Source organism: Miscanthus floridulus, chromosome 14 (assembly GCF_019320115.1).
Source record: "Miscanthus floridulus cultivar M001 chromosome 14, ASM1932011v1, whole genome shotgun sequence".
In the NCBI taxonomy this organism is placed as follows: Eukaryota; Viridiplantae; Streptophyta; class Magnoliopsida; order Poales; family Poaceae; genus Miscanthus; species Miscanthus floridulus.
In genome coordinates, this window is record NC_089593.1 from 29,163,793 (window position 1) to 29,181,798 (window position 18,006).

The 18,006-nt window shown below is 45.0% G+C and overlaps 1 protein-coding gene across 1 annotated transcript; it reads right to left on the minus strand.

Moving 5' to 3' along the window:
• Positions 1–5,078: 5,078 nt before the first annotated feature.
• On the minus strand, positions 5,079–15,065 carry LOC136505684 (serine carboxypeptidase 1-like). The gene is made up of 8 exons (XM_066500835.1): positions 14,615–15,065; positions 12,591–12,698; positions 12,170–12,447; positions 11,744–12,007; positions 11,341–11,447; positions 11,126–11,212; positions 5,613–5,718; positions 5,079–5,507 (listed from the first exon to the last, which is right to left on the minus strand). The coding sequence occupies exons 1-8, from the start codon at positions 15,018–15,020 to the stop codon at positions 5,355–5,357; spliced, it is 1,509 nt and encodes a 502-aa protein (XP_066356932.1). The 5' UTR covers positions 15,021–15,065; the 3' UTR covers positions 5,079–5,354.
• Positions 15,066–18,006: the final 2,941 nt, after the last annotated feature.

The window sequence follows — 18,006 nt, forward strand, 5'->3', positions numbered from 1 at the left end:
TCTATGCTGCACTACGCCAACTCTGATGATGCCCGTGAAGGAGGAGCCTTCACTCGATAGTCTTCCGCTAGATTAACTCTGTAATAGGTGTGTTCCCCAGTAATGTAATATCTTGTATTCTTATAATCTTACGATGTATGACTATGACATCGACTGAAATATGATAATATGATGGAATCAGTTCTTGGTTTTATCATATTAAAATTCATTCTGTGGATTTTCCCTTCAAGGAAAATTGAGGATGTTTCAGGGACTCTCGGACGGAGTCTGCCCGCAATGTCTCCACGCCGGGAACAGCCCTCGGCTGCTCGCTAGTCTGGCCTGAAGGATTTAGGTCCTCCGCATGCCCCGTTCTGCATCAGATTAGCTCATCGATCACCGCAACTATAAAAATCGGATAGCCACCGATCCCAAGGCGAAGATACTTACACATCAGCTTCCCGGTAGACGATTCTAAACCGGTGCTGCCTCCCCGAGCACCCAGGCACTGCTATGGGGTCAACTCGCATGGCCTAGGCCAGAGGTCTTGCGTCCTCCGCTATCGGTGTCTTCGCCGCCTGCTGCTCGGGGACTCCTTCCCCTCCCTCCGGTTGCACCTCCGTGCGCGTGTTGCGCGATGACGCTTTAGTGCTCGGAGGGGGAGCTACTGGAGCCTCGTCATCGTCCGACCACTCGTATATCGCCGCACTCTGCATCCGAGGGGTCTGATCGCCAACAATTGAGATGTCACCCGTCTTGCGGGGAGCTGCATCCGCCGTTCTCCTCTTCTTTCGGGCTGGCTAATTTGTCGTCGCCCTTTCCCCCCGAACCTTCACCGATACTGGGAGGGGACTCTCCCTCCGACCAGCACCTGCGCCTCCGGATTCGGATGAGGTGCTGACGGCACTTTCCTCCGGCTGAGTGGTCGGCATGGCATCCACTTCCTTCAGCCAATCGCTCCTTGGCACGCCTGAGAAGTACACCGCCTGTTCCTACAAATGGATCTTTCCACAAGCGAATCAGTCCACTGCTCGGCATCGGCACGGGATAAAAAGCACCAGGAACAACAGTTGAGATTTTTACTTGAGGAGGTGGGTTCATGCAGTTGAAGGCTTTCGGCTGCTCTAGCACGTTGTACGGAACATTTAGAGCGAATAGATCAGCGGCCCGGTGTAGCACAGCCTCCCTCGTCAGTCTCTCCATCCTCTCTCGGGTGTCGTCAGTGTCTCCCTTGAAGTCAAAGCCTAGATGAGCCCTCTCCTTGTAGGGTTGGACACGGCGCACTATGAAGCTCACCGCCACCACCACTCCATTCATCTTCATGCCCTATATCAGCTCGAGGAGCTCCTTCACCTGCTCCATATCAGCACTGGTCGGTTTCTCCGACCAGCTCCTCTAGTTTTTCGGAATCTGGTCGACGTCGCATCTGCCGGCAGGATGACTCTGCTTCATGTAGAACCACCTGGCATTCCACCCCTTCAACGAGGTATTCAGCGGTACAGTAATGTATTCGCTCGCCATGCCATCGCGGAGCTATAGATACACACCGCCGACCACTTTGGAACCACCCCCTCCTTTCTTCTTCAGCCAGAAAATGTGTTGGAAGAGATTAAAGTGCGGAAGAATGCCAACATAGGCCTCATAGAAGTGGATGAACACGGAAATGTGCAAGATAGTGTTCGGGTGAAGATTGCACAAACTCACTCCCCAATACTCCAACAGATCTCACAAGAAAGGATGTACCGAAAATCCTAATCCACGCCAGAAATAGTCTTCGAAGACAACGACTTCGTTAGTATGCGGCATTGGATAGGGTTCACCGTCGGCCGGACGCCATCTGGCGGTGACACGGTCAGGAAGAACGCCCGCCTCCACCATCCCGTTGAGCTCCGCTCCCCCATGAGTGACGGCACCCATTCCTTGTCATAGCTCGCCCCAGCGGCCGCCTTCTTTGGGTTACCACCTCCCGTTTTCGGCGCCATCCCTCGGATCTGGATCGGAACTGGTTCCTTTATGCAAGCCTTCTAGCCCTAGTGGCGGAGCGCGTGTGAATGCGAATCGGGGAAGACGAAGTGGCGAAGTGGCAAAGGTGGGAGCGCGGAGTGCGGCAGCGTGGTTATAAAGAAACCATACCCACTTTTCGCATTCAAGGGTTTTTGTGAAACAACACCATGTTGATTTGCGCCCTTTCGAATTCCTCAAAGCGGCGTGGTGGGCCGTTATCTGGGCTTCTGTGCAACTGCGGCCCATGTCACCCATTCTTTTGACGCAACTTGGTACTGCACGTCGAATATTCACCGACTTCTCTGCAATACCATCAAGGCTCAGTAATTTCTACTGTATAGCCATTACTCTGGCTTTTTCTCCACGATTTGAGTAATCGGCACTTCTTGATTTATCTGATATTTCTGCTTGTGGCTCGGGGACTACGTCATCATTGTGACTTGGTTTCTCACCACAATGGGGACTTCTTCTGGTTACTATTGTTTCTGACCCTGGCACCACGTGACCACGTCAGCTACTGTCAGGCTCGGGGAATAAGTGGGCACACTTCACCTTGCGGTGAATATGCGCTTTTCATTTTAGGGCTCAGCCTGGGGACTGGTTACCTGCTCGGCTAGTCTTATGCCTTTCTTCTACTTTCTGACCCTAGCACCACATGACCACGTCACCTACTGCCAGACTCGGGGACTAAATGGGCACACTTCACCTTGCGGTGAGTGTGTTTTTTTAATCTTGAAGACTCCACGTCCCCTGAAGTTGAAGAAGATTATCTCCCTTTCTCATGGTCAGACTCTAAGTGGGCACACTTGGTCCACTGCGAGGAAATTTTCGATTTTGAACTTGAGCTCCTTACATCCTTCTGGCAAGCCTTAAGCTCATGCTCGGCAGGACAATTAAGCTGGTCGTCTATGGTCCACAACTGCTCGGCGACTCATTAGGGTGGTTGGACCATGAGTCTGACTGCTCGGCTTTGTTCATGACTGCTCGGACAAGCTCAAGACGGCGTTGCACAGCGGATACAAGGCGCTCGGGGACTAGCTATGGGGGGTACGACCCCGGATACCCACGGTAGACTACATGGGCTGTGCTCCCAGAGGTGGTCCAGCCCATAAGACGAAGGCCTATGGTGTACGGCACTGCTTGGCGTGTATCGCAAGACATCAAGGGCGATATCCTGAAGATACTACGAGATCTGTTAGGATACGTTCGATCCCATGATTCCTATAATCTGCTATTACTTTCCGGTTATCTCCTAGATCTAACCGACTTGTAACCCTGCCCCCAAACTATATAAAGCGGGCAGGGACCCTCTCAAAACACACGTAATATCATACGATAGCCAATATAAATCAACAGACCACAGGAGTAGGGTATTACGTCGTGCTGACGGCCCGAACCTGTCTAACTCTTGTGTCTCTGTTGCCTTCTTGTTCTTGATTACGCGCACCTCTACCGATCAATCTACCTTCGTGGGATACCCCTCGGAGGACTGCCAAGCATCTTTGTCGACACCAGTTTTCCCAACGAAAAAATAGTGAGTAGAAAATATTAGTTTTTGCTTGATACAAACTCATATAGATTTGCGGGGGTTCTTGGAAGTGTTGCTCTTTAATTTCTGTGGAAGTTACGCAAAATTTTGCGTGAGTTCTGCACTTGAGAAGCTAGGCTCTAACGGCTACTTTCATGAAAATTGGATGGCCCACTATATGAAATCGAATGACCTGGGTTTCACCAAAATTGTGCATGGGTAGTTTTATACCCCACCCACCCTTGCTGTCTCTTTTGAGGGCTACTGATTTGTGATACATTTGGAAGCATTCTTGACCTTATGAGAGCTCTCCCCAGCCCTTGCTTTTGTGCAATAGTGTGATTCTTACTATATCAAGTGTAGGGTCGAGTGATTTTTCTTTAATGGGCAAAAGAGAGTAAACAAAAGTATTGAACACTTGTGGAAAGTCAAGAAACTCATGAAGCATTTGTTACTCTTGAAGGTCTAGACAGCTAAGCATCGTCGTCTGGTGAGCTTTTGTGCTTGCGAACACCATAGGCAACTTTGTGCAGGGTTCGATCTTGCCTTTGAAAGGGAAAGAATCAAACTAGTGGAGTGTGAAAGTGGTTGCAAGAAACTCATCTAGATCTTAACCTTTGGTGGTTGCTAACAGCTTTATCAACATAGACATAGGATTAAGGGAAAGAATCAAACGGTGTGTGCTCCCCTGCACCGTCGTTGGTGTTGTGGCTACACATGCGCTTTGGAGGCCGACGCTCAGTGTCCATGGAACAAACCAAGAGAGGTGGACGCAAGAGAGGGAGATTCAAGGGGAGATAAGTGGAGAGGGAGTTTTTTTATTTGCAACTTCAATCAGCACATTCATGTAGGTGGTGGCGTGGCGGTGTTTTGGACCTTTAGTCAAGTGCAATGGCAGATTGAGGATCCATATGGTCCGTTTTTTAGTTCGAAGATCCAAGTGAGAATTAGTAGTAGATTGAGGACCCAGATAGTCACTTCTTTAGTTTGAGGACCCAACTGAGAACTCATGAAAAGTTTAAGGACCCTAGGTGCATTTTACTCAAATGGTAATGCCACAAAATGTTCATGTACCAAAAAATTGTACTGGTCAAACAAAGTTCAATGTCAAAAAATAGTACTGTTAAAAATAATCTATGCAATAAAGTATTACTATTAACATACTGATTGGCTACATATGAAACATGGGTAAAAAGGTCTTTTCCACTCACAGTTGCTGGTTTTAGATGTCAAATATAACGGTATTGCTATTTAGGAAACAAAAAATGAACCATGTGCTATATTTGAAACATTTTATCTTTCGGTGCTATATAAGAAACTATGTCATCTTCCGATGCTAAATAGGAATTCTCTTTATTCCACTGGATGAGGCTTAAACTTTGTCGTGTTTGATGGTTCGGTGTAAAACTCTTGCAAACGGTCCGATAAAATAAATCTTTTTTTTCCTAAAGAGAAAAGTCTTGTGCGGCCATTTATTAAAATTAAAAGCACATTAGTTTAAAGGGAACCTCTCATGTTTCAAATGAGTTGTAACTGAGTCTAGAGCAAGTTGCACCCATATAAAAAATAGATATAGAACTTTGAAAAACAAAGTACATATACTACTATATATACTAATGTAACTCTTAAGTTCCTAGTTCTCACAATTCCAAATACCAGCACAGTCCATGGATTCACATAAACACTGACCATTTAAAGTACTTGCTTTTATCGCTCAACATGAAATCAGCATCAACCAAGCTATTATATATACTAAGTAGCAAGCGCTAAATAATTAACTCCGTCTGACTTGATTATCTGAAGTTGGCGTCGGCAGGACCGACCATTCTTCCTTTACGGATCGTTACTCCTCTGCGTTTGGTGGGAGCTCTCCTTTCAAGAAGGAGTTTACCAGCACCAATGCTCTCTCGGGCTGGAAAGACGCAACAGCATGACCGGCTCCTCTGACAGAGAGGAATGTAAACCCTCCTGTGTACTGCTGAACATAGCCTCCTACCTGCAAGTGTGCAACCATCGTCATATATATAATGTTCAAAGTTTCAGACTACATATATCCTTGTATGTGTGTATGTTGTTCTGCACTATCTGCAGTGAAACTTACTTCATTTTGTGCAGTCCATGGGCGCCATGGGGTTGTGATGTGGAGGCCAAGGTCACCGATGGAGTACCTTGTAGCGGGAAGTGGGCATATAGCATCAAAATCACCACTGAAAGAAAAGGTCCATGGTTATGCGTATATTTTCAGTGATTTATGCAAATATGTTCTTGACCAATACAACATCATTATTACCTAAATATCCAAACAGGCAGCCCTTTCGAAATTAGCCAGATGAGGGTTGGCGCCATGGAGTCTGGTGCGTCTTTCCATGTCAAGTTTCTGCAAAGATTTCACAAGAGTTGCACTAAGTTCTGTGGTCAAACAGAAGGCCATTTGTTTTTCCTTGTTAATTATTTAGAGATGGGCATGCGACTTGAAAGTAACCAAAGATGATGTTACATGCATACACGCATAATGACCAATTTGTCGGTCTGGCGTGAAAGGAACTCTGCACTTCTGGATGATTGAGGTAGCCACTGGTGTATCTATCGCTGCATGGATCATATCCGGGTAACTGTAATGGAAAACAGTCGACACATAATTTTTTGTACTGAACCAGGTCATCTAGGAAAGCAAGTTATTACCCACTTGCAAGTGTCTAAAAATCATTGCAGTACTAAATGTTGGAGGAAGTGTCTACATTTGAATTGGTTGAAATTTGATATTCTCCATCATATTTCTATCAAATTACATCAGTATTCTCCAGCTAAAAATAAATAGGTGATTGAGACTGAGGAATTTCTAGCTATAGTACTATTATTAACTAGTAGCAGTCAATAAGTAGGAAAATGCAGTGTGAGGCTTTCGGCTGCTCTAGCACGTTGTACGGAACATTTAGAGCGAATAGATCAGCGGCCCGGTGTAGCACAGCCTCCCTCGTCAGTCTCTCCATCCTCTCCTCGGGTGTCGTCAGTGTCTTCCCTTGAAGTCAAAGCCTAGATGGACCCTCTCCTTGTAGGTGTGGACACGGCGCACTATGAAGCTCAACCGCCACCACCACTCCATTCATCTTCATGCCCTATATCAGCTCGAGGAGCTCCTTCACCTGCTCCATATCAGCACTGGGTCGGTTTTCTCCGACCAGCTCTCTAGTTTTTCGGAATCTGGGTCGACGTCGCATCTTGCCGGCAGGATGACTCTGCTTCATGTAGAACCACCTGGCATTCCACCCCTTCAACGAGGGTATTCAGCGGTACAGTAATGTATTCCGCTCGCCATTGCCATCGCGTAGCTATAGATACACACCGCCGACCACTTTGGAACCACCCCCTCCTTTCTTCTTCAGCCAGAAAATGTGTTTGGAAGAGATTAAAGTGCGGAAGGAATGCCAACATAGGCCTCATAGAAGTGGATGAACACGGAAATGTGCAAGATAGTGTTCGGCGTGAAGATTGCACAAACTCACTCCCCAATACTCCAACAGATCTCACAAGAAAGGATGTACCGAAAATCCTAATCCACGCCAGAAATAGTCTTCGAAGACAACGACTTCGTTAGTATGCGGCATTGGATAGGGTTCACCGTCGGCCGGACGCCATCTGGCGGTGACACGGTCAGGAAGAACGCCCGCCTCCACCATCCCGTGAGCTCCGCTCCCCCATGAGTGACGGCACCCATTCCTTGTCATAGCTCGCCCCAGCGGCCGCCTTCTTTGGGTTACCACCTCCCGTTTTCGGCGCCATCCCTCGGATCTGGATCGGAACTGGTTCCTTTATGCAAGCCTTCTAGCCCTAGTGGCGGAGCGCGTGTGAATGCGAATCGGTGGAAGACGAAGTGGCGAAGTGGCAAAGGTGGGAGCGCGGAGTGCGGCAGCGTGGTTATAAAGAAACCATACCCACTTTTCGCATTCAAGGGTTTTTGTGAAACAACACCATGTTGATTTGCGCCCTTTCGAATTCCTCAAAGCGGCGTGGTGGGCCGTTATCTGGGCTTCTGTGCAACTGCGGCCCATGTCACCCATTCTTTTGACGCAACTTGGTACTGCACGTCGAATATTCACCGACTTCTCTGCAATACCATCAAGGCTCAGTAATTTCTACTGTATAGCCATTACTCTGGCTTTTTCTCCACGATTTGAGTAATCGGCACTTCTTGATTTATCTGATATTTTCTGCTTGTGGCTCGGGGACTACGTCATCATTGTGACTTGGTTTCTCACCACAATGGGGACTTCTTCTGGTTACTATTGTTTCTGACCCTGGCACCACGTGACCACGTCAGCTACTGTCAGGCTCGGGGAATAAGTGGGCACACTTCACCTTGCGGTGAATATGCGCTTTTCATTTTAGGGCTCAGCCTGGGGACTGGTTACCTGCTCGGCTAGTCTTATGCCTTTCTTCTACTTTCTGACCCTAGCACCACATGACCACGTCACCTACTGCCAGACTCGGGGACTAAATGGGCACACTTCACCTTGCGGTGAGTGTGTTTTTTTAATCTTGAAGACTCCACGTCCCCTGAAGTTGAAGAAGATTATCTCCCTTTCTCATGGTCAGACTCTAAGTGGGCACACTTGGTCCACTGCGAGGAAATTTTCGATTTTGAACTTGAGCTCCTTACATCCTTCTGGCAAGCCTTAAGCTCATGCTCGGCAGGACAATTAAGCTGGTCGTCTATGGTCCACAACTGCTCGGCGACTCATTAGGGTGGTTGGACCATGAGTCTGACTGCTCGGCTTTGTTCATGACTGCTCGGACAAGCTCAAGACGGCGTTGCACAGCGGATACAAGGCGCTCGGGGACTAGCTATGGGGGGTACGACCCCGGATACCCACGGTAGACTACATGGGCTGTGCTCCCAGAGGTGGTCCAGCCCATAAGACGAAGGCCTATGGTGTACGGCACTGCTTGGCGTGTATCGCAAGACATCAAGGGCGATATCCTGAAGATACTACGAGATCTGTTAGGATACGTTCGATCCCATGATTCCTATAATCTGCTATTACTTTCCGGTTATCTCCTAGATCTAACCGACTTGTAACCCTGCCCCCAAACTATATAAAGCGGGCAGGGACCCTCTCAAAACACACGTAATATCATACGATAGCCAATATAAATCAACAGACCACAGGAGTAGGGTATTACGTCGTGCTGACGGCCCGAACCTGTCTAACTCTTGTGTCTCTGTTGCCTTCTTGTTCTTGATTACGCGCACCTCTACCGATCAATCTACCTTCGTGGGATACCCCTCGGAGGACTGCCAAGCATCTTTGTCGACACCAGTTTTCCCAACGAAAAAATAGTGAGTAGAAAATATTAGTTTTTGCTTGATACAAACTCATATAGATTTGCGGGGGTTCTTGGAAGTGTTGCTCTTTAATTTCTGTGGAAGTTACGCAAAATTTTGCGTGAGTTCTGCACTTGAGAAGCTAGGCTCTAACGGCTACTTTCATGAAAATTGGATGGCCCACTATATGAAATCGAATGACCTGGGTTTCACCAAAATTGTGCATGGGTAGTTTTATACCCCACCCACCCTTGCTGTCTCTTTTGAGGGCTACTGATTTGTGATACATTTGGAAGCATTCTTGACCTTATGAGAGCTCTCCCCAGCCCTTGCTTTTGTGCAATAGTGTGATTCTTACTATATCAAGTGTAGGGTCGAGTGATTTTTCTTTAATGGGCAAAAGAGAGTAAACAAAAGTATTGAACACTTGTGGAAAGTCAAGAAACTCATGAAGCATTTGTTACTCTTGAAGGTCTAGACAGCTAAGCATCGTCGTCTGGTGAGCTTTTGTGCTTGCGAACACCATAGGCAACTTTGTGCAGGGTTCGATCTTGCCTTTGAAAGGGAAAGAATCAAACTAGTGGAGTGTGAAAGTGGTTGCAAGAAACTCATCTAGATCTTAACCTTTGGTGGTTGCTAACAGCTTTATCAACATAGACATAGGATTAAGGGAAAGAATCAAACGGTGTGTGCTCCCCTGCACCGTCGTTGGTGTTGTGGCTACACATGCGCTTTGGAGGCCGACGCTCAGTGTCCATGGAACAAACCAAGAGAGGTGGACGCAAGAGAGGGAGATTCAAGGGGAGATAAGTGGAGAGGGAGTTTTTTTATTTGCAACTTCAATCAGCACATTCATGTAGGTGGTGGCGTGGCGGTGTTTTGGACCTTTAGTCAAGTGCAATGGCAGATTGAGGATCCATATGGTCCGTTTTTTAGTTCGAAGATCCAAGTGAGAATTAGTAGTAGATTGAGGACCCAGATAGTCACTTCTTTAGTTTGAGGACCCAACTGAGAACTCATGAAAAGTTTAAGGACCCTAGGTGCATTTTACTCAAATGGTAATGCCACAAAATGTTCATGTACCAAAAAATTGTACTGGTCAAACAAAGTTCAATGTCAAAAAATAGTACTGTTAAAAATAATCTATGCAATAAAGTATTACTATTAACATACTGATTGGCTACATATGAAACATGGGTAAAAAGGTCTTTTCCACTCACAGTTGCTGGTTTTAGATGTCAAATATAACGGTATTGCTATTTAGGAAACAAAAAATGAACCATGTGCTATATTTGAAACATTTTATCTTTCGGTGCTATATAAGAAACTATGTCATCTTCCGATGCTAAATAGGAATTCTCTTTATTCCACTGGATGAGGCTTAAACTTTGTCGTGTTTGATGGTTCGGTGTAAAACTCTTGCAAACGGTCCGATAAAATAAATCTTTTTTTCCTAAAGAGAAAAGTCTTGTGCGGCCATTTATTAAAATTAAAAGCACATTAGTTTAAAGGGAACCTCTCATGTTTCAAATGAGTTGTAACTGAGTCTAGAGCAAGTTGCACCCATATAAAAAATAGATATAGAACTTTGAAAAACAAAGTACATATACTACTATATATACTAATGTAACTCTTAAGTTCCTAGTTCTCACAATTCCAAATACCAGCACAGTCCATGGATTCACATAAACACTGACCATTTAAAGTACTTGCTTTTATCGCTCAACATGAAATCAGCATCAACCAAGCTATTATATATACTAAGTAGCAAGCGCTAAATAATTAACTCCGTCTGACTTGATTATCTGAAGTTGGCGTCGGCAGGACCGACCATTCTTCCTTTACGGATCGTTACTCCTCTTCGTTTGGTGGGAGCTCTCCTTTCAGGAAGGAATTTACCAGCACCAATGCTCTCTCGGGCTGGGAAGAGGCAACGGCATGTCCAGCTCCTCTGACAGAGAGGAATGTAAACCCTCCTGTGTACTGCTGAACATAGCCTCCTACCTGCAAGTGTGCAACCATCGTCACATAATGTTCAAAGTTTCAAGCTATATATCCTTGTATGTGTGCATATTGTTCTGAAATCTGCAGTAAATCTTACTTCATTGTGTGCTGTCCATGGGCGCCATGGGGTTGTGATTTGGAGGCCAAGGTCATGGATGGTATACCTTGTAGCAGGAAGTGGGCATATAGCATCAAAATCACCGCTGAAAGAAAGGTCCATAGTTATTATACATATATTTTCAGGGATTTATGCATATATATGTTCTTGACTAATACAACGACATTACCTAAAAATCCAAACAGGCAGCCCTTTCGAAATTAGCCAGATGAGGGTTGGCACCATGGAATCAGGTGCGTCTTTCCATGTCAAGTTTCTGCAAAGATTTCACAAGAGTTGCACTAAGTTCTGTGGTCAAACAGAAGGCCATTTGTTTTTCCTTGTTAATTATTTAGAGATGGGCATGCGACTTGAAAGTAACCAAAGATGATGTTACATGCATACACGCATAATGACCAATTTGTCGGTCTGGCGTGAAAGGAACTCTGCACTTCTGGATGATTGAGGTAGCCACTGGTGTATCTATCGCTGCATGGATCATATCCGGGTAACTGTAATGGAAAACAGTCGACACATAATTTTTGTACTGAACCAGGTCATCTAGGAAAGCAAGTTATTACCCACTTGCAAGTGTCTAAAAATCATTGCAGTACTAAATGTTGGAGGAAGTGTCTACATTTGAATTGGTTGAAATTTGATATTCTCCATCATATTTCTATCAAATTACATCAGTATTCTCCAGCTAAAAATAAATAGGTGATTGAGACTGAGGAATTTCTAGCTATAGTACTATTATTAACTAGTAGCAGTCAATAAGTAGGAAAACAACATTATATTTGGTGCTTACGTAGCTGCTCGGATAATATGCACCTTGAGGTGTGTCAACACAAACAGGAGCATATATGTTGTAGGGATCAATTTCTCCCTTATCAAATACGTGCCAAGCATCTGTGCATGATGATGATGCACTATCATCCGTATCCGGATTGTTAGAGTAGCCGCAGTTCCTAGAGACATTTTCAAAGACTTCATCCGACATCACACCATGGCTCCAGAAGTAGTCAATTAGTCCCTTTGAGTTCCAGTAGTTGTCCAGAAGCGGATTTCCAACCTAGAATAGAGAGATCATGGTCACTCTCACAGTCTCACTCAAATAAAAAAAAAGAAACAAAAAAAAAGACCAGCTGGGACATGTAGTAGTAAACAACCCAAGCTTAATTATTAACGCCGTTGCCAATTTTGAAAATAATGAAAAACAAGGCCATGTACATACCAGGATACCCTGTAGGTTTATGATGGTTTTGCTGTTGTTATGTGCGTTGAGTAGCAGGATGGTCACAGCGAGCTGCGGTGCGTAGTGCCCAGCATAGCTCTCGCCTGAGATATAGAACGGCCGGCCTTTGTACTCTGGGAATCTCTCCAGCCAGTTTATCAGAAATAGGTACGCATCATTAGCTGTCTTCTCGTCTCCACTGCTTTCATAGTCCGAAGAAGTGTTGGAGTAAGAGAACCCAACACCCGCCGGTGATTCCAAGAAGATGACGTTAGCCACTGCACATTTTTACATATTTTTTTCACCATTGTTGGTAACACATCAGATCAATTTGTTTTGTAGGAACAAAAAATATTCAATATAACGTTCTGCACTTCAGCATGTGCTGAGGAGTAGTGTACGATGAGGTCATTTAACTTACCGTTGTTCCATGCATGCTTGTTTGTGCAGAGGGTTTTGCTGTCGTTGTTTACACGAAAAGGGCCGATTTCTTCCATAGCTCCGTAGCCAAGTGATGAGCAACCAGGTCCTGCATGGCGTGGATCGATACATATATACATATACATATACATATACATTAATTGGTGACTAAGACGTCCATTCAGTATTCAGTCACATAATGACATATATAATTAGTAGTCAAGAGCTAGTCAAATTATAATATGATTATATGAATGTGGCATACTAGAACTATGGTATGGTCACTAAGGTCCGTGTGGACAGGTGTGGTGGCCTTAATTAAAAGCAAAATAAGAGAAAAGGGTTACAACAATATTATCATAGACGCACTCATATGTTGCATATATATTAGTCTTGTTGCAGTTGCGGCATACGATTTGCTTTAAGAGGTACAGCAGAAAAGGTGAAATGGAGTTTTGACTATATATAGTACACTTCTTTTGACCGATTGTGCGCGAATGAACCAAAAAGCACTAGAATGTGCTCTCATGACCTAGGGGCGTGTCCAACGGACTGTCAACTAGCTAGCGAGAAGGCAAGCGCTAGTCTCACACTTCTCTCGATGAACAACGTTGTGTCTCTGCTGCTCACGTGGTTCCACGGCATGCACATCAGGTTCCTTTTTTTATTTATTTGGACACCACCTCAGCTAGCGTTTTGAGCACACCGCTGCGGACGCCCTAATGATTGCTCAACCCCTGGTTGCCTCTACTTATAAACAAAACATGCCTTCTACACACACTACTTCAAAAGTTCTGTCATGGATTCCTCATTTTGTCCTAGACTTGTCATGCACAAATACTTACTACTCCTTTGTGTTTGGTTGGTGGAACAAGGTGATATAGGATATTGCAAGGCCCTACTTTTATGGGTGTTTTGTTCAGAGAGGTGGGACAAAATCGTCTCGGAGCATAATATTCTCTATGAGTCTATTTCTTAATAATGAGGCTATAGGTTTGTCCAACTCGGAACTAGTGTAGGTGGGAGAGAGACACATAGGTGAGCCACATGTGTGAGATATCTTATCACATCAACAACTATAACCCTCCAACCAAATAAAAAAAGATGGATGGATCCATTCTCTCAATCATCCAACATGAGATAGGACGATCCCAACCAACATTATCTCTCCAAACTAGACAAATTCTTAGATAAAAGCACTAGGAAAAAAATGATAATATGTATGGTAACTAAGAGCTAGTTTGGCATGACACCTACCCCACCTACCTATATAAAGGTCATGTAGATAAGCCCTTTAAACTAATTTTTATGTTATTTTTTAGGAAGGCTGTCCAACAACCAAGTGTCGGAACCCTCGATTTCTCCAGCACGTCCCCCTCTCCCTCCTGCGCTTGTGCCCACGCCCGCTCCAGAGACAAAGAAGAAGATGGCAGATGCGTAAGGTTCCGGCGACCTCTCTCTCTAGCCTCCCCCCCCCCCCCCCCCCCACCCCCCCTCCTCTTTTCTCCAACTCCGGCGGACTTAGAAGGAGGCTTTTGGGGTGGCAAGCCGGTTAGATGATATGGGAAAGGCGGTAGGGTGGTTTAGGGGTGCTGGCAGCAGCGGAGGCAGCCGGACCAAGTCGGGGCAGGGGCACCCATGGCCGGAGCTCGCCACGAAAGGAGGGGGAGGGGAAGAAGTAGGCCGCCACGGCCACGCTAGGGTTTCGCTAGAGCTCCACAGCCGCGGCCACAACAGTGGAGCTCCGGCAAAACCCTAGTGCGGCCGTGGCAAGGCGGTAGGTGGTAGCAGTGGCGAGGAGGAAGAACAACGAAGGTGTGAAGAAGAAAAAGTTGGCGAAACACTCGAGTGCTGACTAGACGGGCTCTTATTTTCTATGATCAAATCTACTTGTTATTCTTATATACAGTTTAAATTAATATTACTTAGATTTTTTTCTTCGATCAAATATATAGCAATAGACTTATTATAAGGAAACAACATGTGCTTGTAACACACACATAGGGTCGTCATAGACAATAATACCTCCGTTAAGCCACAAGAGCAGCGGCTTGCTGGCAGCCTCGTGGCGCGGTGCCTCCACAAAGTAGTAGAAGAGGGCGCGGCCTCTGTCCGCGTCGACAGTCACGCGCCCGCCGTACTGGTCGAAGTCGACGCCACCCGGCTGCCCCGGTAGCGCGGCGATCTTGTCGGCCTCTCTGAACCGCCTGAGGTCATCGTCTCCGCTGCCGTCGCCGGAGTGGAGCGTCGTCATTATCCGTCCCTTCAGGCGGCTAGCAACAACGGCCATGTCATCAGCGACGATCGTAGTACTACGACTTGTACTCGTGCCGCTACGATGGCCGCCGCTGCTCCTTCGAGACCTCATGAACCGCCACAGCTGTGCCTCCAGCGTGGACCGCGCGTCGGCAGCGTGCAGTGCCGCTGCCATGGCGGCCACGAAGACGAGAACCTGCAGGTGCCAAAAAGCAATCGTGTTCGCCATGTGTTTGTCCCTGATTTGCAGTGGTTGGGCCGGGCTAGGGGTCACGTTTATTTATACTTGCCATGATGAGAGACTGAATACATAAGGAGAGACAAAAACAATGAAGCTTTATATATACATTTTTCCTATATGTTAGGTGGACGATTTCAGACAACACTCTTGTACAATCACCCAGTACAAGTAAATTGTGTTATTTATCTTTGTTAAATCATTTTTTTGTCTTTTTTTGTGAATTACACAAGTACAAACGTAGACGCTCAACACGCACACAGACTCACCTCTATGAATACACGTACGCAAACCCTACCCTTATGAACACCTCCGAAAGACTGTGCCAGCACATCTCGAGATTGATAAAGTCACCACAAGCGTCTCACTGTCAACGGAAATGTCGCCTACCACTGAAAGCATAACGCCGTTAAATCCTAAAATAAATCCAAAAAAATACGAGCAGCCATGCCAAGTCGATGACTTGAACCCGTGTGGGCAAAGTTCTACCATAAGGAACCTAACCAGTTGAGCTAGACTCAGTTCACATCAAATTTTTGTCCTTAACTGACTTTAGAAACAATTGTAAATTGTTAATTGTCTTTGTGCCAACACTGATCAAATTTTGTCAGATTTGTGGTTTTGTCTACAAAGTTTAATTATTCTCATGCCTATATAAATTGTAACAAAGTAATTAAAGCTATAATTTTAGTATAAAATAAATGCGATAATTGTCACATGAAAGGAAGCTAAAATTTGGCAACTGAATTTTTGCAAATCCCTTATATATATATATATATATATATATATATATATATATATATATATATATATATATATATATATATATATATATATATATCATGACAAAAAAGATATCGAGGAATTACTATCTCAGTGTCTTTCATCTGCTTTAATTTGTTGATTGTGTTCTTGGCCTAAAACCACTACGTTGTTGACGTTCTAGAATAATGGTGGTAGTATACATCAAGATTACCAATTAACCACATTATCACTTGCCACTTTTTACCTCACAGATAGTTAAAGATGGAAAGCAAGAAACGAATGTGGTGACGATTAGGCATGCCATAAAAAGGCCCTCGTGATACACACTAACGAGACAACGGAGCTACTACGACAAAAGTGGATTTGTATGTTGGGTTTGATGCACGCCCATGGCATAAGGTATTAATACTTATCAGAAGCACCATTTTGACCACCAGGCATCTAGCTAAGAAAGTGTATAGCAAAGGATATATACATTATAGAAAGAAAAGAGGCATGGCGGTACAGCTCATCATCCACCCTGACTCTTTTTTTCTGGTCAAATTAATTAACGAGGTTTTCTTCTGGCCGTGGTACATGGGAAGCCAGACTTGAAAACTATGGTAGGTCCGGCGTGCAACTATCTCTTGAAACTACACACGCTGTTCTTATGCTAATGATTTTTACAGGCGCGCGGTTGTCTATTCTGCATGTGAAAATCCATCTATTACTATATATTGACATGGGTTATATACGGTTATTATGCAAATCCATTAACTTAGGTCTTTTAAGAGGTCCATCTCTAAAAAATAAGGACCATTGTAACAGGTGAACCTATTAAGAGATCCACCTCTGCAAATAGGCTAGCCCAAACCCAACCCAACACTTTTTTTCGGTTTTCCAGCATATATAAACAGAATACTAGAGTTTGGTCTCTCCAGACCGCAGTCGTGGCTGCCTCCTCACTTCTATATATCTCTAGAATCACCCAGTCATGCTAGGCCCATCACCGTACCCTAGGCACAGCGAACCTCATTCCCGGTTACCTCCTCAGGAACCTGTAGCAACACGACGAGTAGTTTCTAAAGACATGACAAGGTTTGACTGCAGCTTATGATGCAAAAAGAACTTCTAGCTAAGTTGGTTAGAGGTCCTGAGTTCGACTCCCGTGGAAACGAATTTCAGGCTAGGATTAAAAATATTTCTCGCCTGTCCATGCCAAAGCAAGGTCAGAGTTTTTCTTTTACTAAAGTTTCATCATTATGACGGAAGTGTACGTGTTACCACGGTAAACTATGATTCAAAATGAATGTCAAAGCCATCAATGTTGATGTTCCCGAGTAGGGGTCGTGCGTGTCGGTGGAGGATGTCTCTGGAGGCAAAAATAACTCTTTTTTGTCTTTCGTAAGTTACTTATTCTTCATATTCGTTTTTTTATGTGTTAGCCTTGTGAGGATAGAGCCCAACTTTAAAAGCCAATGTTAGCCTCTACAGTAAGCAGTGGGCCGACATCTCCTGTGGCCCAATATCCATTGACAATGCACGTGTCTCCACCCTAGCAATCCAGCCCATTTAAGGGCCTGTTTGGATTAGGAACAAGCCACTGTAGGGGCGGCTCTAGAGCCTCTGTAGGGGCGGCTGCGCCAGCCGCCCTTCCCAGGGTGTTCCTACATAGGGTGCCTCTGTAGGGGCGGTTTCCTGACTGCCCCTGCAGTGCCCTCTGTAGGGGCGGCTAGTGTTTTCAGCCGCCCCTACAGTGCCCTCTATAAGGGTGGCTGGTAATATCAGCCGCCCCTATAGTGGACTTCTATAAGGGCGGTTGTATCACCAACCACTCTTGTTGTGTGCATTTGTAAGGGCGGTTCAATCAAGAACCGCCCCTACAGTGGATTTTCCAGCAAAAAAAAATAATTCAAATTCAAATCTTACCACATATATATAATTCAAATTCGAATCTGACCACCACAAATATACATATATACATTCACAAACACAAGACCATTATTTAGAACATCATCACAAGTCATAATTCACAAAAGTCCATCATTACAACATAGTCCATTATGAAGTTCATCATTATAACATAGTCCATTAAGAAATCCACAAGTCCACATACAAAACAAAGTCCAAACCGTTCCAAAGTCTGATCCAAACCATACCACAAGTCTACATTGTCATC